Raw genomic sequence first — 25,083 nt, forward strand, 5'->3', positions numbered from 1 at the left:
TATTCTAAATCATTCTAACAAACATCAAGATTCAATTGTGTACCTCCATTGATATAAAATTTAGTCTTGATTTTGGACATTGCATTTTTATAACATTTGTAACAATAAACTCCAATTAATCCTAATGTAAAAGAATATTTTGAATAGAAAAATAATTTTCTTTATCTAATACTCTTAAATACAAATTTCATTTTTCTTAAGATAAATAATATTATTGTATTTAATTAGTGATTATTCTTTTCTACTTCAACCAATTAAGTATTTTATTTTTTATTTTAAGTTTTTATTTTTCTAATATTTATATGTGAGATTTTTAAGTTTTAAAATCATTAAAATTATTTTACTTTAGCTTCATTGGCCATATATTTAGGACCCTATAAAGAAGAATTTATGATGCAGTAAAAGATTAATACACTAAATACTATAATAAGAAGAAGAAGATGATGAGTTAGAAAGTATTTTGAATTATAAATATTTTTATATTAAAGATGATTTTTTTTAAATATTTACAATATGTATGTACTTTAAAAAAAATAAAATGATAATTTATTTAATCTTTTAAAAAAGATATTTAAAAGTATCAATATTAATCATTATTAATTAATTAATATTAAATATTATCACTAAGATTAATGCACTAAATATAATAATAATAACAAGATGAATTAGAAAGTATTTTGAATTATAAATATTTTTATATTAAAAATGATTATTTTTCAAATATTTACAATATTTATGTACTTTAAAAAAAATTAAAAATGTTAGTGGGCTCTTGGTCCACTAGTGAAGTTGAATGACTCACAAAGAGTCCACCACAGATCAAGTCTTGTTGAGTGCAAGGCTCTAACGTCATAAAGGATGAGGCTGGGATCGTGCCCCAGGCAATTTTTGACAACGTGGATGCCCCTCAGTCTTTCGCTCTAAGCCGAAGAAGTTTCAGGCACGAGTGGGCCTATATCAGGGCCCTAAAAAGTTTATGTGGTCGCCTTCGCCTCCATTATATATATATATATATATATATATATATATATAATAAAATGATAATTTATTTAATCTTTTTTTAAAAATTATTTAAAAGTTTCATCAATATTAATCAATTATTAATAAATAATATTAAATATTATCACTACAACTAATTCAGTTTTTTCTTATAACTATTAAATTTTTATTTTTACTATTCTACTTAATTAAACTATTGTAACCCACTACTTGACACTTGTTTAATATTCATAAATACAATTTTTAATTTTGACTCCAAAGCAAAATTGACTGACAGAAATTGGTCAAACGAGTGCACCAAAATTGACTAAGTACTATCTATATCTATTAGAAAATAGGAATTCAAAAAAGATGTTACTAGGCTTTTACCTCTATCATCGATAGGAAAATTAAATATCTATAATCAAATAGTAAGCAATAGAATGCAAAATTTGATGTGAATCAAGGCTTGAACTAACATTTTCATTAGACCCCCCAATATCAATTTGATTGTAGAAACAAAATGTTAAAAACTAAAAAATTTGGATATGTATTTTTTAATTCAATTATAACAATCAATTTTTTTATTTTTCATTGGTCAGATACCAATTTCCTAGGTAGTAATCTCTTTTTTCAAATTGAGAAAGCGTAAAAAATAATAATAACTTGTGAGTGTCATAGATCGTCAATTTTATGTTGCTGAGAAATATTTGTGCAGCATGTCAGGAGTGACACCAATGAAAAATATTTACACGACATAGTTTGAGTGAAACAAACCCCACAATTGTATATTGGTAACTTAGCACATAATTCTCTCGAAGGCAGATTGTACTGTGGCATCTTCTATTGATCAACCTTGATTATGTAACGCCCCGCCAAGGGATCCAAAAGAATTAACCTAAAGTTTCACTAAGTTTGCTAAACATTTTTTTTTTTAAAGTAAGAAAGTATAACATACACATCAAACACATAGTAGCGGAAGCAATAACATGTAATCATCGACAAACATACATTGCAAGTTACATTTCTTAAAGATCCCAAGACGTTGAGTCACGTTTAAATTTAATTAATTCTAAGTCTAACAAATATCACATAAATATGAAAGAATAATCAGAAGTCCCATGTCCATTTTATACATTTGTTCCGAATGCTTCTTGGCAAATTAATTCGGAATGCTCAATCATCCACTGTACAAGTCACAGGGTATGAAAGGCTTAAAAGAATATACATATGTAAAGATCAAGATACAACATCCTCAAATCCATGATACAAAGTAAAGTAAATTATATGAAACTATTCACCATACATGATACATCCATAATGATAAAACATCTATCATAAAATCTAACCATCCATCATAATCATCCAAGAACATAGTGAAGGTAAATGCCAATCACGAAATCTCCAGCCACGGTGACCACGGAACGGATCTCAATGGTAAGAGTAAAAGCACTACCACCCGACCGCGTGGAACCTAAATGGTCCACTCCCACCGTGCTGAGGAGATAGTCTCAAGTCCCAAATAGGATAACAAAACCTATAATCATAAATACTCTCTAAGTCCAGGAAATCCTATAAGTATGCTAACTCAAGGGTTCTTAAAAAGATCGACATCTAAATCCTAGAGGTACCACAAGACACGTAGGAAACCTAATATGCAAGCGGGAAAGTGTCATCGCAAAAGTCACGTAGAAGTTACCCGAGCAATCCCTTAGGAATCCCGGGTCCCTACTGATCCTGCGGCCACTAGTATCCTCTCGTACTGACGAGGCATACTATGGAGTGCAAGGTCGTAACCAAGCGTTCTCTCTACCCCATCCTAGTCTGTACTAGCACTCAAGGCATGGGAGAGAACATACAATTATCTTGTTAGGTTCATTTTCTCTCATTTAGTGTAAATGTTTTCACTTATTAAAAATGACTTACAATGGGTTTCTCAAGGCAGCCTCTTAGGGCTCCGACCCCCATTGCAAGCCACTTCCCGACTCTACGCATAGATAACCTACCCTAGGCTCATGAAAACATAAATCAAAGAATCATAATAAAACCACCTCAGTCCTATACAAGCAACTGAAAAACATCATAAAAGATAAGCCACAAAATTACATCAGTTCTTCATGAGCAACAGCTAAGCATCAAATAACAATCATATGATCACGACAATTCTCTATCAGCAACTGAAGGTATCAATGATAGATCACAAAATCCAATGGTTCTCCAATAAGCAACCAGAAAGTATCCCAATAGTAAATTACAATACTGATAGAAGACTCCAAAATGGTCATCAAATATAACTGATCGAGACTTGAAAATGGTTAAGTCAAGTATCTCAAATACGTACATCTCAGCTTCACACAAGGAAACTGGAAAGCAATAACAAACAGTAAATACAATCATGTCATAGAGCACTTCATCACAGTACCATGGTCAGGTTAAGAAAGATCGAAACCAAATCATCATGACATCACATTCACAACCCCGAGCCTCTGGTAACAACCTAAACTGGTCAACGTTAAACCAACCCCATAACATTCAAAGCACAAAGAAAACATCAAAGTCTCAGAGATTGGATTTGAAAGTATATTATTGAGTTAAGGTAAGGTTTATGTTTCAGTTTCCAGTGTTTATATTCAAGTAAAAAGTTTTATAGTTCAATTTGATTGATAATATACTATTGAGTTAATGTGAGGTTTCCATTTCCAGTTGAATGTAAGTTTTAAACAGATAGAACCTTATCCCGTTCCTAACTCCAAATGAAACACCTAATTACCCTTAATTGATTTTAAGTCAAAGTCCTAAAACAATCTAAGGTAATAATTAAATTATTAATAATCCTTGTTGATTATAATAATCTATGCTTCCATCAAAATCGGTGTTATAATATTAAATTTGCTTAAACAAATTTTCAATTTAATTAATCCTAATTAAGTCAAACTTTAAATAAGATTAATTAATGATACATAAAAATCATATTATATTTATTAATAATTTATTTATTTATAAAATTATTAATAAATGATAATAAAATTTCAGTAAAATTTAAAATTTAATAAATTTTAAATTAAATAATAATATTAGTTAAAACAATTTTTTTTTAAAAATAATTTTTAAAAATAAATTCGATATATAACAAAAAGTAAATCGTAATTATCTTTTCGTTTTTAAAAAAAAACTTGGCGTTTTTAAAGGCCCGCCGGCCTGCCGGCCGCCTGCTGCGGCAGCGTGGGAATGTGGGGCGTGGGAAGTGGCGGCCCCGCCCCACTCCAAAACATATATTATATTTTTTTTAAAATTTTTTTTTTATTTTTAAAATTTTATTTCCATTTTAATATATATAACATAAATTATGTTTATTTTAAATTAGTTTTATATAATTTTATTACAACAATTTCCTTCAAAGGAAATATATATATATATATATATATATATATATATATATATATATATATATATATATATATATATATTATTTTTTTTAAAATTAGAACTTTTCAATTTCAAAACAAAACCCTTACCAAATTAAGTCTTAATTTCTTAATCTAGAAAACAAGGGTTTCTAATAACTCTTCCAGTCTCCATGGATATAGAAATTATTGAAGAGCAATTAATAAATTCACAATATTGAACAGTTAAAACTTTCTTCACAGAGAATTCAGATCTACAAACCCCAGACAGGAAGGGATAATTGCATATTTAATGGATAATCAAAAACACAAGACCCTACCTGATCCTGATGCTATTATGCAATCTCCAGGAACTGTATGCGAATTCGCTCCTCTCAATAACCTTCCTCCGGAAAACTTTCTTGGTATCAGCCTTCTGAAATTTGCTTCCAAAAATTGTCTCCCAAAAATTCCTGTCCAAATTCGTCTATTCCAAAAATGAACCCCCAAAGTTGTGATAAGCAATTTCTCCTCAATTCAGGGCACTAATTGTGCGTTTACCCGAGAAGACTCTTTGCACAACTCAGTTAACTCCAAATTAACCTTTATTATCTTTTCTTCTTCTTTTGCATTCAACTTTCATGCACATTAAGTTGAATTATTAAATAACTTTATTTAATATTCCACTTGACTTCTATTCTTAATTAATTTATTACTTTAATCTTATGTGCACTTTTGAAAAATTAAAATAACATAATTAATTTCTATAATTTAATCTTTTAATTTATTTCTCATATTTAAACTCATGCTTAGATCATGCGATCTAGAATTCTTAATAATTTAATATCTTTCAACTTTTAATTTATTTTAGAACTTAATTGATAACATATTTAATTAATTTAAATAACAATAATATTTAGCATTTATTTAAAAATGAACTCCAAATATATTATTATTAAATTAAATAAATATTACTCTATTCTAAATTCATCTTTGAATTTTAATCTCCAAATTTAATTATTTTATTTAATTAATTAATTAATTAAATATAAAGATATTATAATAATTCTCTATTAAATTAAATCATTAATTAATCTTTTTAATTAGACTTAATTAATAGAAAATACACCAAGGACTCATAAAGCAACATACGAAAACCCATCATAGAAAAATACATACCAAATCAAACAAAAGGGTTATAATCACGAAATTACATCATTTGATGCATTTGGAGGGTACTTAACTCAGATACTTGTCCTAATTATCAATTAGGACAATTGGCTAAAGGGTTTAGGATTTGGACTTAAGAGTTTATCTCCCCTCTCTTACCATTGAGACAGTGCGATAGGGTACGCTCATCCTGACAATTCAAGGAAGTTGATACCCAGTACCTGCAACCTGCATAAAATCCACGCATGTACAAACACAATATTCTAAGCTAAACAGACAATGGCAGGAAGTGGTGCATCGTGTAGATCCCGACTAGCAGGTGACTATGACTCCCTTCCTTAACCATATCAGAAACACCATACATAAATAAAACAACACGCACACCATACACATGCAGTATGTGGGGTAAGTATCCATAAGAAGCACACGGAATAATAAACCATCTAACTAATCATCATCGATAACTGAAACCATTGAATAATCATCATACATGCATGAAATATAGAGTACCAAGTAATCTCATCATATAATAAACTGAGTGTAAACATCATCTGATAATCTCTAAAATAATAATACTAATCATCAAACATAAATTGGCCTAAAAGAGTTTGGCAATGATATCAGAAATGTAGCTCGAAAATGTAAACTAGGGGCAGGCACTACAGATTATACTAACAGATTATGTGAGGAATACTGTGGAAATTCTCTGGAAGGCAGATTACACTGTATATGAAGGCAAATTATACTACTTATGTTTTTCAGTAAGCACAATTTTAAGGCACAGGGATATTCATGGAAAATAAGATTGAAAATATTTGAATAAAATGTCATCTAGATCGCTATCTACCTGCCTAATTAATTTTCAGTTTTGACAGGGGATTTTGTTGTTGAAGGAGGACCAATGAATTTGGTAGGTGTTAGCATGATCACACCACTTTTCCATTGTTTGGAAAAATACACAGCAAATGACAAAATGTGAGTGTGGATTTGACTCTTTCTTTGAATCTAAAAATTAAAAACAATATTTACTATGTAAAAAAATTAATATTATTTCTATTAATTTTTCTAATGATTTATATAGACAACCAATCTCTAAAAAGTTCAAAATTTTAAAGTAATGATAAATAATATTTTATTTTTTAAAAGAGAAATTCTTTAAAAAATCCAAGTATAGCTAATGCAAGACGATGGAAATAAATCTAGAAGTCCAACAATTTTTAATTACATGTATCATGATGACATCACATTTAACCATGGTTCAATAAACAAGAAATGAGACGTTGAATGTTAGGGATTTGAAGTGGAAGTTAGTCCTAGAAATTCTACCACCTCAAATTGTGCATGCCCCACACTTGTCTAACTCATTTAAACAGATAAACCATAAAAAAGGAAATAATGTGGAGAAGAGGCAACGAGGCATGGCATGTGGAGAAGAGACCATAAAGCACGCACTTGCAATGTGTCATGCTAATAAGAGATATCATTGTATAGGCTAGAGCACGTTGGCTTTCTAGCAAACACTCCCCTGCACAAGCCCATAATAAGGTAACTCACATTCCTCAATCTCAGATTTTTCCTTATGTGATTGTATACATTCTCATAGGATTCTATAAGGATTTCCTATTTTCTTTCCATGCATTTTTTGCTTTTATACCCTAAAATTAGGCTTGATGGAGTGTTAAGAGGAGATATTTGTAAATTCCAAAAGGACATTTTAGAAAATCGTAATGATCCACTTCTTTTGTGTATATTTTTGTATTTTTTGGATGAAACTAGTTAAGAGCATTAACACCAGATGATTTCATAGTATAGGACGTGGCTTTCAAAACATTCTTTCTATTGTGAAAAGCACATCCTCAGTAGGGATTTTTGATGAATAACTTGCACAGACATTATATCAAATGTTTAGAGTGATCTTTTAGGGTATTTCAAATAGTTATTAGGTATCGTTTAGATTTTCTTAAAGGCGGTGCACAACCTACTAAGGTATTTGATTTCAAATGAATTCAAAATATATTTTACTAAATTATTAATATAACAATCTTTGTCATGTTTGCAATTTCTTCTCTTAAAGAAGGACTTGACAATGTGCAAGATGACACCTATGATTTTAACCGTTCATTGATCGTTAACTCCTTGTCTAGCCTGCCCTCTTCAGACCGGATGCCTCTTTGGCCCTGAGAGGATGTGTTGTCTGTAGCATCAGAGAGTCGTGCCCTTGCATAGCCCTCTCCATCTACTGTCATAAATGGAATTCTAAGTTACAGATACTAGCCCTCAAAACCTAACATCAATGGTTTCAATTAGATTTTGCACATCTACCTTGACACCATCTATTCTTGCTGAAGAAAGATATCTAGGCAAGTCATCGTAAAATTGGGCAAACTTGCCAGGATTAATGATTCCAATTCTCTCTTTGCGTAATATGTTACTACCCATTGAGATGTGACTTTAATTTCCTCAAATATAAGGTGATAATCTAGAATAAAATTAAAGTAATTATCTTTGCTAAATAAAAGAATTGTAATTTCCAACAATAGAGTATGAATGGAGAGATATAGTAAATATAATAACAAACAAAATAGTGCGTATTAGTATTATAATAAACAAGAGTTCAAGTGTTTTCAAATTTCTTTGGATCTTTCAAAATATCCCTTTACAAAAATTTATAGTCTTCTTGATGAAGAGCAATGATGACTATGAAGTAAATAAGCCCTTAATACCTTGCAATAACAAACATCTTTATTGCATAAATTTTAATAAAATGTCTTCTTGACTGCTATTAGGTTATCAAGTGGGGCTCGTGATTGATTTTCTGTACAATTTGGTACTGATTATTTCATGGATCAGTTAGACATGCAAAAATTGGACATAACTCTTCTCAGGCATGTCATGATCCATGAGGTGTTGTTTGTATTTGCTTTTGAGATGGGTTCCAAACTTACTAATTCCCCATTATTTCTTGACAAGTTTATTTTGCACTGAGAGATTTAGCATACTCTGTCTTTGCCCGTGTTGGGCCATATTTGTGTGTGGGGAATATGACCTCATGGGATTCGAACTTCTAACCATTTTTTTTCAATTTAGGTTCTATTTAGAAAAAGAGGGAGTTGTTGTTGATACTTGTTGTGATTATTTTTTATGATATCATATTCTCCTTCTAAGTATTTCATCACGATGATATGAAATGTTGATACTAAAGCATGCACAGGATCTAATTCATAGATCTATGATAAATTCATATTATACTGTGGAAACTTAATGTTTTTTAAAATAAAGTTTCTCTTCTACTTCATTTGTGAAGTATTCTCAATGACCATTTAATCTCTGACAAGTACAAATAAGTAATTGTAGAGCAAGGAATTTAGAAATGATAGCATCCTAACATGCTTTAGATTACATGACAAACAAATAGATGAAAAGCATGGATTTCAGTAATGAAGTCATCCTAACACACTTATTTGTTAAAATGTAGTTTATAGTCCCAATAGTGATTGGAACTGTCAACCTGGGACTTGCATGGTGGTTTCTAGAATCCATTGAGAACATATGCCAAGAGTCTCTTCTCTCTCTAAGTAGTCCCCTGGACATGCCTAGGTGACTATGTATTTTTTGATGCTTCGGTCATATGGGGTCTACTGGTCCTAGAAGAATATTTGATACACTTGGAATTTATCCTCAGTTGAACTGGTTGCTAAATTGGTTCTTCTTAGGAGCATTAGTTGCTCCCATAATTGTTTGGTTGTTGCATAAAGCCTTCTCAACTAGGACATAGATTTCTCTCATCAACATACCAATATTGGTGGGATCAACAACCGTGGTAGGATTAACAACAGTGATGCCTCTAGCTACTAGCCTGAATTATAGAGATGAAATTTAAGGTCTCTCCAAACCTGGCCATGATAGTTATTTCATAACTTATCTACATCAATGTCAGCATCTTTTGTCCATACAACCATTTTGGGCATCTACCTATTGTATTGGAAAGTAATGATGATGGGCTAACCTAGCCAACCCATGAGAGAAATGGGCTACATAGAATGTTTTAGTAGGAAGATGATAAAGGTTGCTAAAGTAATGCTTTTATCATATGGATTCTAAATACAAGACTGATAAAGTCTAGGAAATCTATTAGAAAGAAATTTCTTCCCGATGGGAAGGGAAATATCCCTGATATGGAAGATCACAAAGATCCTGGAGGAAATGTTTCTTCCAATTTGTGATGAAGTGAATGAGTTGATAGAAAATTCCAAAATCGAGTCTGTTAGATGGGAGCATAATAAAAAGTAGTTTGTAGGTTCAAAGAACTTTGGCTAATGAATTTAGTGTCTTGTTAGTCAAGAAGCATGTTCAAGAACCAAATTCTTATTGTAAGGGCATTAATTTTATGGTGAGGTATCTATACTGAATGACCCATCACAAAAGAACTTTAGAGATTACTAGTGGTCATATGCGACCATTGTTAGTGAAATCGTAAGGGTGCTGGTAGGTGGAGATTTGTAAACATATTAAATTTGTAGGATTTTAGACTGTGGCACTGCCTTAAAATTTGAGGATTGAACTAGTGAATATCTCTTACGATTTCTTCTAGGGCTTATGAGCAATGAAGGTCTACACTTCACGATGTTGGTTTGGAGAAAAAGGATATGTTATCTAACTATAGTTCTATAGTAGGTTGTTTCTTTGTTTAAAGGTGTCCAAGCTTTGTCTTTGCTCTTTTCTCTACATGAACATTGTGTTATGGGTCGATGTACAATTTTTCTTTTAGATTCATGTAGTGTATTATGGATTGTTGTTTTCATATTTTCATGTATTTTTCCTTAATGTCTATGGAGGTTGGTAGCAATTCAATTTTGCAATATTGTTTAATATGGTCACAAGGACTGCATATAACACATGTAATCTTGTCACTAAAAATCGATCATTTTTACTACCCAAAAACTTCATTACCTTGTTCCCCTGCATGGGAAAACAATGCAAATTATGTAGAATTACACAAGATATGAAGGGCAATTTTGAACAACATCCATCACAAAAATAATGTCTTATGGGCATCAAAGTTAAATCCTGATAGCACCGAAACCAACGACTCAATAAAAAAAATAGTGTGTCTATACAACATTTATTAAAACATTGTGGCAATACCAAATTTAAAACATTGTATCAATACATAATTTAGAACATGGTGTAATTATGATAGAATACCAAATAATAGTAATTGCAATTGTAATATGCATAATAGTCTATAGCAAAAATATGAAATATGATGGCATCCATCCCAAGTAATCATCAATAAAATAGAATAAACCCTTTTATAGATACTGAAGAATAGCATATACTTGAATATGAAGTTTGGAGTACATTTTCCACATGTATTATTATAAATGAATAATATCCTAGAAATGCAAATACTTCTACCAGACATCCTAATACTTCTACCAGAGACATCCTAGAAAAGAAAATACTTCTGCCATAATTCTCTTTAGTATTAAGAGTGGCTTCTCTTTAGTATTAAGAGTGACATTACTTATGTTAGAGACATCCTAGAAAAGAAAATGCTTTTGCCATCATTCTCTTTAGTATTAAGAGTGGCTTCTCTTTAGTATTAAGAGTGACATTACTTCTATTAGAGACATCCTAGAAAAGAAAATGCTTTTGCCATCATTCTCTTTAGTATTAAGAGTGGCTTCTCTTTAGTATTAAGAGTGACATCACTCCAATAGGTATTGGATTTATAATTTTTTCAAAACATATATTACTTACTGTTAGTGTAAATAATTAATTATTATTATACTTTACTTAAGTTTACTTAGATCAATGCTTTAGCATATTAGTTGTCATGTAGACACTTAGGAATATGCATAGACACATGAGTTGTCTTGTTGACAACATAGGAGTTAGCAACTTATTTGAGCACATGGTGTCTACAAAATCTCTTTATGAGATACACCTATGTAAACGTATCCTCTCATCATCACACAAACTCCTGTGCTCAATGGAGGATAATCCACCTTTAGTGGACTTATGCTGAGTTGTAATCCTTATCTCTTTACTAACTCCAAGTCATTCTAGTTGCCTTTATATACAAGGCACTTCTAGTGTTTATTCATCTCATATCCAATTATCTGATTAATCCATTCTCCTTTGATCATAGCTTGTCTCTCTCGTGCTATCTCTTGAGCTTCTAGATCTTGGCATTTCATTCTTGCCTTAGACATATTCTTACATGGTATTAGAGCTATACCAAATTCTTACATGGTATCAGAGCTATAAGAGTTTCATTACATAGTTATTGGAGAGGTTTTTTTTGCAGGTCAAGATTGGAGCTTGCTAGTGCAAATCAGATATTGGTATTACATTCAAAATGTAAGAAAAAACCCCAAATCAACTTTTGTTTCATCAAAATCGGACATTTGAGGTGAAATCTAGAGTCAATTGATTTTTGGAGGTGCAACAACAGTGATTTAGGAAAAATAATTACAGAGGTGATTTTCAGAGAATGATATCTCCCTCATACGAACTCCTTTTTTCAAGCATTTCATGATCTACACATTGGTGCAAGTTGTTTGTGATCTCTATTTTTGAATTTCTCTACAAATCACAAATCTCAATTTTACAACTTCAAAGGCTTAGTTCGAGCTCATCTAGACACATATTTAGGTGCTATTTTTTTTGAGAGTGCATGATTGTTTGTCTACTTTCCAGATCTAGTATCAGTTTGGAGTAATTTTGAGTAGACATAGTACTTTCAAATTTTGGTCTCATTTTTGGCCTATTGGAAGTTGTAATTAATTAGATCCTTGAGAGGTCTTGTGTCTTATCTTGTTGAGTTTGATATAGCTTCATATTTGTTGTTGTAACCATCAAAATCAGCAGTCCACTTACGCCCTAAATTGGCAAGTGGCCATTGTAATCGCACTAAATATAGAGTACCAAATCATGCATTAGAGGGGGTTTCTTTGATTTATTTTCATTTTGGGGGTGCATACATTATTTGATCTCATGGAGTCATGTCAAAAGTGTCACTTTAGTCTAAGATTCAAATTGACAAAATATAACTATTAGAAATGGAGTGCTTTGATGATTGATCATCTAAGAGAACATAAGGAAGTGTTTCCTTATCTATATTCAAAGATATTTCCACCTAATACTAATTGGGGACATCTTTCTCTTCTTTTTTGCTTTATGTATAACAATATGAGTAAGGAATATTTTGTTCCTCTTAGTAAGACAAGTAGTCCTCATGATGTTTGGATGTGTCTTTGGGAAGCATATGGAGATCCAGGATTCCCTCCATTACCAAAGGACATTTTACCTCTAGTCACTCTAGTTGTGGTACCTACAACTCTAGTTGAGATCATACCTTCTGATGCTCTTTTTACTTCTACTGATCCAATTCCAGCCATCGATGCTCCTAATTCAGTGCAATAGGAAACACCATGTCTTCCTATTTTAGCTTCATCAGATGATTTCCTTCTAGACATTGAAGTGTTGTTTGTGGAGTCTTACATTGAAGATGTGGGAGACACTATTTATGACATCCATCTTCTCTTTGTTGAGGAGAATTCTTCTTCACTTGTTGTGAGGGAACACTATGACCCTCAACCACTTGATCTTTCTTTTGAAACTAACATGATTGTGGACACTTCTTTTCCACAGTTGGAGGAGGACTCTTTTACTTCAAAGGAGACATATTAGTCTTTGGAGATTGTCTTCCAGTTTACTCAAACATCATATCTTTTGAGGATTCTTCCTACTAATTGGGGAGCATTCTCTACTACACCTATGGCACCACTTCTTCCTACAAGGAGGAACATCATTTATTTTTCATGGCGCAGCTTCTTTAGTCATTAAGGAGCTTCTTTCATGGGTGTGCATTCATCATTGAGGGGAGGCTACATTGCTTCTCTTCCCATATCTTCCTATCAGGATGATTCCTTGTCTTTGGAGTTTGATTCAATTTCATACATGGGCATGTTACCTTGTTTGCCACCTTCTTTTGGGCATCCACCACATTAGTTTGTGGCATCTACATTCATCAAGGACTTGTCAACATATGAATAGACTTTAGAGGAAACATCCATAACATACTACATATGGATTCCTTATCCATCTTCCTATCCACAATGGGAAGTATACTTGCACTTGTACTTGGTGTATCTTCTTCCTAAAGGGAGAAATGCCATTTGTAGGCATTGGATACTTTTTTGTCTTTATGACATCCTTGTAGGAGATTATTCAATATGGGGGGATACCATCATGTATTTTTTCTTATGGGGGATATATGCTTGTACATGCATGATGTATGTCATACTAGGGGGGTCTTGATTACTCCAATCTTGCATGCATCTTGTATTTCTTCATCTCTCTTTTTGGAGGAAGATTTTCCCATGAGGTTTTCCCTCCTTCTTTGTTTTCAGAGAGATTTCTTTGCATAGCATTGTATGTAGAGCATTGCATTTGTACACGGGTACCTAACATAGCCTAATAGTTAGGACCCACATTGCATCTTGCATTTAGCTTTGTAAGCTTAAGTGCATTCCCCTAAGTTGCACTTAAGGGGGGGTGTTAGTGTAAATATTCAATTATTATTACACTCTACTTAAGTTTACTTAGGTTAATGTTTTAGCATATTAGTTGTCATGTATACACTTAGGAATATGCATAGACACATGAGTTGTCTTGTTGACAACACAAGAGTTAGCAACTTATTTGAGCACATGGTGTCTACAACATCTCTTTATGAGATACACCTATGTAAACTTATCCTCTCATCATCACACAAACTCCTGTGCTCAATGGAGGATAATCCACCTTTGGTGGACATGTGCTAAGTTGTAATCCTTATCTCTTTGCTGACTCCTAGTCATTCTAGTTGCCTTTATATACAAGGCACTTCTAGTGTGTATTCATCTCATATCCAATTATCTGATTAATTCATTCTCCTTTGATCATAACTTGTCTCTCTTGTGCTATCTATTGAGCTTCTAGATCTTGGCATTTCATTCTTGCCTTAGGCATATTCTTGCATGGTATCAGAGCTATACTAGATTCTTACACTTACTAATCCAACACTTTCTTGTGTTGTGAATTTTTTCAAAAGTGACCCAAAGAGGATCAACTTTTTCAAAACCTATATTACTTACTAATCCAACACTTTCTTGTGTCGTGAATTCTTTCAAAAGTGACCCAAAAAGGATCATTTAGAGTTTAGTTGACATGCTTCGACACTTAAGACTGGCATGCAACCTTTGAGAGATGAAGTAGCTGACAGTGACAGAGACATGATAATGACTTAGACATTGTAAGAGGAGATGCATAATGAAAATTAATTTGAGCCATACTATGGTAAATGAACCGGTTCATTGAAAAAAAAGAAAAAAAAGGTGAGTAGATTCTGTCATTTTGGTCAAAGTGTTTGTCTTGTTCTATTATATCTCAACTAAAAATATAAAGGCACCTAAGGCAATATAAAGGAACATATTTTTCATTCTTATTACATATATTTTTCTATTTTTAATATAGATGGATATTATTCTGCTTGAATGTTTGTGTCAATTTATTTTTTCCCTCTCAACCCTCAGATTTCACTTTACCATGCACATACCACCACCCTAAATATTTAACTTCACCCTACACATACCACCACCTTAATAGTAAATACCAGTTAATGTACTCATAGTGCCATTCATAGTGTTGATTACTAATAGCAATTGTACCTGTCCAAATTAACTGTACATGTAGTTGGACCCTCCTACCTAAATTCTTAATCAATACCTTGTTACTAGTTTTCTTGTCTAAGAGATTGTTGCTTTGTTTCATTTCCTTAGATCAAGTTCTATATAATATAGAAAAAGTAAGTATTTACTCCTTAGGCTATAACCATTAGGTCTTTCCTACTTAATAGTTTTCTCTCTTCTAGTTAAATTAATGATTTTACTATAACAAATTCTTCGTTGTACCTATTACACCCAAAGGTACGATTGCTAGTAATAATAAAAATGGACATCACCTACCTAAACAATTAATTATAAAGATAGTACTATTAATATATTTAATCAAAGTTAAGTTGAGGATCTCAAATTTAGCTCTTTAGCTCTTCAATGGGTGAACCCACACTAAGAATCTATTTAAATTGATATCATGCTTGATTTAATTTTTACTTTTTATGTCATGAAGATTGAGATGTCATTTGAATTGTTCCACAACTCATTTCTTCTTTTCAATTTATTTGAATTGACTATGCTATCAAGCCTTCATTCTAGATTCAGTAAGTTATGATGATTTTTGCCTTCATGGCTCTCCCATTTCATGACTCTCCCATTTCTTCAAAAGAGAGGGACCCCACTCTTGTTACAAAAGCATTCAGATAGACTAAGTCAAACCTATACAAAATCTTAACCAAAACCTTCATAAGTAGCGAAAGCCTTGACTTCATTAATTGATGAAAAGATAATATTTACAATTAGAAAGGAACACGAGGAGTAATTGGTTATACCTGGGACAGAGCACCACAATTTTGATTTACAACACTGCTAACAGGAACTCACATCCAAATTAGAAGAATAAGAGCTGGACAGACATACATAGGTGTACCATTTCTAATAGCCACGACTGAACATGAGAAGAGGGTCAATTAATGGCTTGGATTTTTAATCCATGAAGTAGTTTCGCCAAATCAGCTACATATTTTTTCTGAGATCCTTGGCTTCTCTCATCATCCAACAGTTTCTCCTTGAACAAATCCGCCATTTCTGAAGCTTTAGACCTCACAACTCTTCCCTCCTCTTCATCCATCACCATCTTCACAGCTTTGTAGACATCTGCTCCGCTAACAGTGTAATGCCCCGCCAAGGGATCCAAAGAATTTTACTAAGTTTGCCAAACAATTTTTTTTTTAAACATGAAAATAAAACCATTCATAACATTTGCAGAAGCAATAGTAACAATTCAAATGAAAGTAAACATAACATAGATACATAACAGATTACATTCTTTGAAGATCCCTTAACGTTGTATCATATCTAAATTATCTATTCATCTAACATCACATCCTTAGCAATGTTACATCCAATATTCCTAAACAATATACAAGTGTCTTTTTAGAATTTACATCTTAGTTTAGCTCAATCATCCACTGTGCATGTTACAAGGTATGAAAGGCTTGAAAGAATAAACATCCATGTAAATACAATACATCATCATCCAATATTAATCCATGATGCAAGTAAATGAAACCACATGTCATACATGATACATCATCGCAAAAGATATAAACATCCATCATAAGAGATAACCATACATCACAAACATAAATAACTAAGTGCACGGTTCCTCCCAACCATTAATAGCATCATTAGACCATCGTGGATCCTAGCCATCCCTCCGTGCGTAACATTCCAAAACATCGAAGAGATCATCGGTATTAATATAGTAGGAATGTCACTCCTAAAACATCCTACTAACATGCAAAGTAAATCATCAATATAAGAAACATACCAGTAAATACATCCATCATAAGGTTTATCATTTATCATAATGATCCAAGATCATAATGAAGATAAATACCAACTAAGAATACTCCAGTCACGGTGTCTCAGATGGATCTCAAATGATAAGAGTGAAAAAAACACTACCACCCGACCGCGTGGAACCTAAGTGGTCCACTCCCACCGTGCTGAAGAGATAATCTCAAGTCCCAAACAAGATATCAATTCACAAAACACAAATCTCTATAGTCCAGGAATCCTAAAAGTATACTAACTCAAAGGTTCCATCACACAAAATCAACATTTATTTCCTAGAGGCACACAATGACATGTAGGAAACCTACTCTGCAAGTGGGAAAGTGTCATCGCATTTATCACGTACAAGTTACCCTGGCAGTTAGCTAAACTCCACGGGTCCATACTGATCTCATGCGGCCACTAGTATCCTCTCATACTGACGAGGCATACTACGGAATGCAAGGTCGCAACCATGCGTTCTTACTACTCCCATCCTAGCCTGTACAAGCGCTCAAGGCATGGGTGAGAATATCAAAACAATTATCTTTTTAGGTTCATTTAATCCCCATTTAGTTTGTAAATGTTATCACTTATTAACAAAACTTACAATGAGTTACCCTGGCAGCCACTTAGGGCTCCGACCCCCATTGCAAGCCACTTTCCGACACTACAAGTAGATTACCTACCCTAAGCTCATGGAATCATAAAATCACCACAGTCCTGTACAAACGACTATAAAGAAAATTCAAAAGATAATCCATAAAAAAGAATCATCAAATATCCACAATATAAGCATCAAATATCCATAATAAGAATAATCAAATCTCCAAGATAAAAATCATCAAATCTCCATGAGCATCCAAAAAGCATCCATAGAAAATCATGACCACAACAGTTCTCTATTGGCAACTAAAGGCATCACTGATAATCATAAGTATCAATTGGTTCTTAATAACCAAAATATATCTCAAAATAAATCATCATATACATTGGTTCTCAACAAGCAACCAAGAATATCTCAAAATCATACTGATCGAAGACTCCAAAATGGTTGAGCCAAACATGTCACAACATGACATCATCAACATTTCAGTCCCATCATGGCGACTAGAACATAATCCAAAGATAATTGATCGATGACTCAAAAATGATCAACTCAAGTGTCTCAGATACATAAGAATCTCAACTATAACAATCAGTAAATACAAACATTTCATAGAGCACACAATCACATAACCATGGTTGGGTTTATAAAGATCGAAACCAAATAAGATCAACATGCCAACACATTTCATAACCCCCGAGCCTTTGGCAACAACCTAGGACTGGTCAACACTAGTCAACCCAAAACCCAAAACAAGAAGCATATAGAATACACGATGCAAACACATGTTTTGGTTTACTAGATTCACATAGTTGAATAATGTGTAGGAGTTTCCAGTTTTCATTTCAAGTATACTTCAAGTGTCTAAGTTTCATCATATGACCTACAAGTCAACCCAATTGTTCCCCGATAGCATTATCCTTCCATTATTAAGAATTACAGTCTAATAATAACTTAAGGTTAAATATTTATTTTTTAATTCATTTGACACCTAATAAAATCATTCGCTTTATTTTGCTATGATCCATATTACTAATTGTATAACTCTTCCTTAATGTTATTTCTACATTTCAACGTAATCAAATGATCATTATTCATTTATAAAAGAACCAATTGTCAATCTTCGAATAAGAAGATTATAACTTTATTAAAATGATCAATTAAATGAATCAATTCTCATAGGTGCACAAGCCATGACCTATTATCATTCTAATAGTTTTCAATTAGAAACTTAATTAAGTATTACTAAAGTTGAGTCTTTTAAATTAATCGTTATCATTGTTGACAACCATATAATATCTAAAGTCATACTTCAAGTCATAAGACTTATCAACTTCGACATAGACAATCTACAATCTCGTTAACAGAATTATATCAATTAAATCTCTATTACATAACTTAATTATTAATTAGATCTGATTAACTCTCATCCATTGATTTAATTAATAATTGCATAACCATAGCAACGTTCTAATTAATATCAATTAACTAATAACTAACTCAAATGATCATATTACTAATTCAATCATAATTACTCTATAATGACCACATTCATCATGATAATCATTTCAAGTTAAAACTCCATCACATATAATTATATTGACAACTCAATAAACATTAATGGATTGAAATCAATTATAATCCAAATCTAAAAACCAATGTCTTTACAAAACTTCAATCACTAGATTAAATCTAATCGAATTTATTGATAACTATTTAAACCATTATTTATTAATAGTTTGTTAGTCCCAATAAACATTAATAAATAATAAACTCATCAAAACTATCGATATAGAGAATCTTTACATAAACTTCATTAGTTAGTATTTGACTAACTCTTAACACCATTAAGATTTATCAATAGACTATTTAATAATTCAAACGTATTAACTAATAATACTTCAATCTTAATCCAATAGCATTTTAAATCAACATAATATAAATTATTATCTCATAATTATTTAATATATATTAAATGGTATTTAATATACATTAAATAAAATCAATATTAAAAGTCAACCATTAGACTCCAACTCGCTAATATTTATACTGATAGTGCAATAACTACTTGCATTAGTCTTCTTAATGATAATTCTATTATACTAAATTCATTACTATGAATACTAATGCCTTTATTCAAATCTAATTGACGGATTATTATCAATAATCCATATTTAGCACCATTGTGATAATAATAACCAATGTAACATTTTGAGCATAACATTTAATATTTGTAACTTTACAAATATTAACGTTAAGTCATAACTTTATATACCTATTAAATAATACGTAATAACATATATTGCCATTGATAGCTATATATATTATTAAATATATTCAAATTAATTAATACTTAATACTATTAATGTTAAGTAACAACCTTCATAATATCAATTATAGTAAAATCAAATTAATAACAATATTAAAAAGTCAACTAATGTTAATGAATTACAATCTAATATTAAAGCTTAATCGAAATTAAAACTTTATAATTTAATAATTAATAATCTTAATAATATAATAATTATTATAAACACAAAATACTATTAACTAATTTACATCATATATCAAAATTGAATTACACAATCATAAATTACATAAATATAAAATAAAACTTAAATAACATACACTTACCTTATACATACGAACGCAGGCTTTTAAGCCGCTAACACACCTCATCGTGCGGTCTGCGGGTCGCAGGTCCTCTGCGAACTCGTAGGCCTGCACAGTACGATGCTGCCGGAAATAAGGGAATGGGGGGTGCGGTGGGTATAAACCCCGCCCCCACCAAATGTTTTATATATATATATATTTTTTTTATATAACGTTTTTAATAAAATGTTTTCTTGATGCGAATTTATAAAACGATTTTTACACCATGCGATCCAGATTTATTAATAAGGTTTCTCATTTTAACTTACACAAATATATACATATATGTATATATATATATATATATATATATATATATATATATAGATTTACAAAAGAGCACATTTACTTAGATTAAAACAAAAAAAGGCTTTTCTATACAAGAATTTTTTTTCTTTTAAATAATTGTTCTCAAAACGTATCCATCAATCCATCTAATAGGTTTAACTATAGATTTGAAATCAGCTTTTCTCAATTTGATTCTAATTCAAACCCAGACCCGATTCAAATCTAATTTCCTCCTTAATTGGATCTAGGGTTTTCTAATATTTTCTTCTCAACCAATAAAACATCTAGATTCTAATTTAATTGTAGATTCAATCACAAGAGTACTCAGACACATATAACAGACATGATGAAGACAGGAAGAGTAATAGTGCAAAGACAATATGCGAATATCACGAGTGCACCTAGACACTGATGCTAATTTTGTCATGCCTCAGAAGTCCATAGAAAGTCCCTTCCTTCTCCATCATTCGCAATTCCTCCAAGATCCAAGCCAACTGAAAATCTCCAAGTGACTAGAAGAGCTAGAAGGAGCATAGAAGCATGTAGAAACATATGAGTATATGAGCTTCTCCAATGCATGTAAGCTTTGAAGTTTCCATTTTAGCTTTTGAAACTTGTAGCTTCCATTCAACTTGTCCAAACATACTAAGAGAGCCTCTATTTAAAGGCCTCTAAGATGCATCTAGAGTGTCTCTAGAAACAACTAGAAGATAAGCATGACAACCAAGCATGGGTCTTCTCCAACCTTCTAGATAAGTCTTAAGGCTGTAGACACCATGTGCTCAAATAAAATGCTAACTTCTAAGTGTAAACAACTTAGTGCATTCTTAGAGTGCAAACTCCTATGTTATCTACATGACAACTCTCAAGAATTTGCAAACTCTTATGTGAGCAAATATTAAAATAATGCACATTAATTAATATAATATTTACTTTACTCTTTCCAATTTTATTTATTTATTTATTTATTAAATCTCATGCACTTACTTTAATAATTTCACTTTTCTATCTTAATATATTTATATTTTAGTCACATGAAATCTAGAATCTTTTAATAATTTAAAATATATTTTCTACTTTTATAAATTTCATTTTCCAAAACTTAATTGCTAAAATATTTATTAGCTTTAATAATAATATTATTTAGTCATTTATTTAAAAATGAGCTCCAAATATATTATTATTAAAATAAAGTTGTCACATTCCAAATTTTAACTTTTAACTTTTTATTTTCAAATTTAATTATTTTATTTAATTAATTTCTCAATTAATTAAATAAAATAAATATTAAAATACCATATTAATTTTCTATTTAATTAAACCATTAATTAAATTTTTTAATTAAGCTTAATTAATAGAAAATACATCAAAGACTCACAAGGTAAAAATATGAAAACTCATCATAGCCAAAATACATACAAAATCAAATTAAGGGTTTTAAATCACGAATTACGTCATCTGACGCATTCGGAAGGTACTCAACTCGGATACTTGTCCTAATTTTCAATTAGAACAAATGGCTTAAAGGGTTGGGATTTGGACTTGAAAATTTATCTCCCCTCTCTTATCATTGAGATAATGTGATAGGGTACGCTCATCTTGACAATTTAGGAAAGTTGATACCCGGTATCTGCAACCTACATAAAAACTACGCATGTACAAGCACAATATATACAAGCAATAGCAAGAAGTGGTGCATCGTGTAGATCCCGACTAACAGGTGACTACGACTCTCTTCCTTAACCACATCAGACACGCCATACAAAAGTAAAAACGCAAAGCAAACACACACACCATGCACATGCAAGTATGGGGTAAGTATTCATAAGAAAACACATATGATAATAAATCATCTTACTAATCATCATTAATAACTGAAAGCAATGTAATAATCATCATCAATAATTGCGAACACTAAAAATAATCGTCATACATACATGAAATGTAGAGTCTAAGTAATCACATCATATAATAAACTGAATCCATAGCACAATATCTAATAATCTCAAAAGAATGCTGCTAACCAACAACATAAAACTAGCTCTAAAAGAATTCAGCAACGATAACAAAATGCGAACTAGACGCAGACACCACAAACAGATCCATCACTTCCTCTCTCCACTTCCACACCCACCTTGAATTCATTCACAATGATCTCAACATTCAATCCTTGGTCCAACTTCATAGGCACAGCAATGAGTGGCAATCCAGCACCCAAACCCTCCAGTAATGAGCTCCATCCACAATGAGTAACAAAAGCCCCTGTTGATGGATGACACAGAATCTCCTTCCGAGGAGCCCATCCGCTCAATATCATTCTTCTTTCTAAAATCCTACGTTCAAACCCTTGAGGCAATGAATCTGAAAACCTTCCTCGAACTTCATATGATCCTTCATCGAAGGATATTGGTGAACGGAATACCCACAAAAATGGGTGAAGACTGGCCTCCAATCCTAAAGCTATCTCCTCAATAAGCCTCTCAGACAGAAAACATTCACTACCAAAGGATACATAAACAACAGATCCAAGCTTTTGGTTCTTCAACCATTTCAGACAATCAGGTTTTCCGTCATCAATCTCAATCTGCTTAACAGGGTATGGACGAGGAAGAAGCACACCTACAGGAACCACTAGACTTCCTGTGACCCGCCGGAAATAATCAATGAATTTAGCCTCTAATTCAGAACAAGTTTTGATGGCCACGGCAGAGCAATCATAATAACAGTCAATCAATAGATCTATGTATTTTTCACCGCTGGAGTATGTGAATGTGTAGACGGGAAGCAAAGCCGCCATTGCAGATTGTCGATTTGGAGGTGGAGTAAAGGGGACAGCCGGCGGTTTAAGTAAACCCTCGGCTACGATTTTCTCGGCCTGAGATCGTCTGGCAGGACCATCAACATAGCCTGCATAGGCCGCGCTGTAGGTTAAAAACACTATTGAATGGATTTTCAATTTCCGTGTTACCTTGGAAATCCAACATAATATGTGGTCGAAAATGACAATATCTGGTGCGATTTGTTGCAGTAAGATTTCCAAGGGTTTCTGCAATCCTTTGACTGCGTTGTGGAATAGAAGTGTGAGATGGGTTGGAAGATGAGATTTGTTTTCCACGCCACGAGGCAATCCATCCACGCAAGGCAATTGAAGTTCTAGCAGATTAAGATCTTCTTTCTCTGTAAAGAACAGCTTGATCGGAGCAATATTCAGAGGTGTTGAAATGATTGATATTTTAATACTGCCCTTGTCTAGAAACCTCTTTGAAAGCTCAATACATGGGATGATGTGGCCCTGCGCGAGCCAAGGGATCATCACAACGTGAAGGCGACCGCCATTGCCAGGCTGATCGGACCTGGTACAATTCAGGGACTCTATTAAACTGAATGAATAAATGATTCAATCAATTATTAAAGAGAATGAGAACTTGAAAATGAGGATTGTTTTGCACTTCACCTTCTACCAGGTATTTTATAAGAGGATTGTTTATCCTTTTTGGCATTTCATTGTGTGGCCTTTCTTGCATTAAAAGATGCTTTTAGTGCTTAAACTGCATTATTATGTTTTAAATTTTGTGATGGTCCGATGCATGAAGAATTGTATCTTATTTCTAAGCCCTGATGATTTACATTAAAAGTCTACTTCTTATACTCTTGCATTTTCATGATAGACTATGTATTATGATGTTAAAATCTTATATATAATCTAATTTGAAAAAAGCATCGGTTTCATTTGTTAAATTATGGAAAACTAATTTGACTATTTATTTCATAATGTATTGTTGACATATTTTGACTAGTCTACATCTGAAAAATATGGAAAAAATATTGGTTTCATTTGTTGAATTCAAAAACTTATTTCTTTGTTATCCCATAAAGTTAACTTGAATAATGTTTTGAGTTTTTATAATTTGCTTGATTTCCACTCTCATGTGAGTTCTCGCTATATGCCAAGGTTTTATAATGTAAAAAAACATGCGTTATTGTTGTTTTCATGTGAATATTAAAAAATTCATGTATACTTCAAAATTTCCCTATTTTCATATAGTTATCACCATTGTCGTCCCCTCTTGTCCTTTGCTTCGAAGGGGGAAAAAGTTGTCCTAGAAACTTGTTCTCATTCTAAAAATCTAGGCTAACATAGTTCGTGAGTGAAGTTCAATACACATGAAGAGATTTTGAAAAGAATGTAATTGTTGAAAAACAAAGTTGCAATTCTTGTCAATGCTAAAACAATTACGAAGAAGTTTTGACAAGATTTAGTAGTTTAAAAAATTGTAAAGGTATTATTCTTATCTACTTTTAGGTTCCTATCCTTTGTCTTTGAGTTTCTATTCATACATGGACCAAAGATTGAGAATACATATAAAGTTTTGTCATATATATACTTTAAAAGACTTTGTAATTGTTTTTATACAATAAGTAAAAGATAGGTGAGGGTCTTTTATTTGGTATAAATAGATTTATCCACCACTTTCATAATGCACAATTAGAAGGAATGTGA

At 31.9% G+C, this 25,083-nt stretch overlaps 1 protein-coding gene across 1 annotated transcript; it reads right to left on the reverse strand.

The window, feature by feature from the left end:
* Positions 1–15,928: 15,928 nt before the first annotated feature.
* Positions 15,929–23,979, reverse strand: LOC149570962 (UDP-glucosyltransferase 29-like; the record flags this gene model as incomplete). The annotated part of the gene is made up of 2 exons (XM_089815663.1): positions 15,929–16,357; positions 22,677–23,979. Coding segments are annotated over 2 exons (1,497 nt in total), but the record flags the coding sequence as incomplete, so codon positions are not given.
* Positions 23,980–25,083: the final 1,104 nt, after the last annotated feature.

Source organism: Cupressus sempervirens, chromosome 2 (genome assembly GCF_028749045.1).
Source record: "Cupressus sempervirens isolate cs-2001-9-10 chromosome 2, ASM2874904v1, whole genome shotgun sequence".
NCBI classification, from domain to species: domain Eukaryota; kingdom Viridiplantae; phylum Streptophyta; class Pinopsida; order Cupressales; family Cupressaceae; genus Cupressus; species Cupressus sempervirens.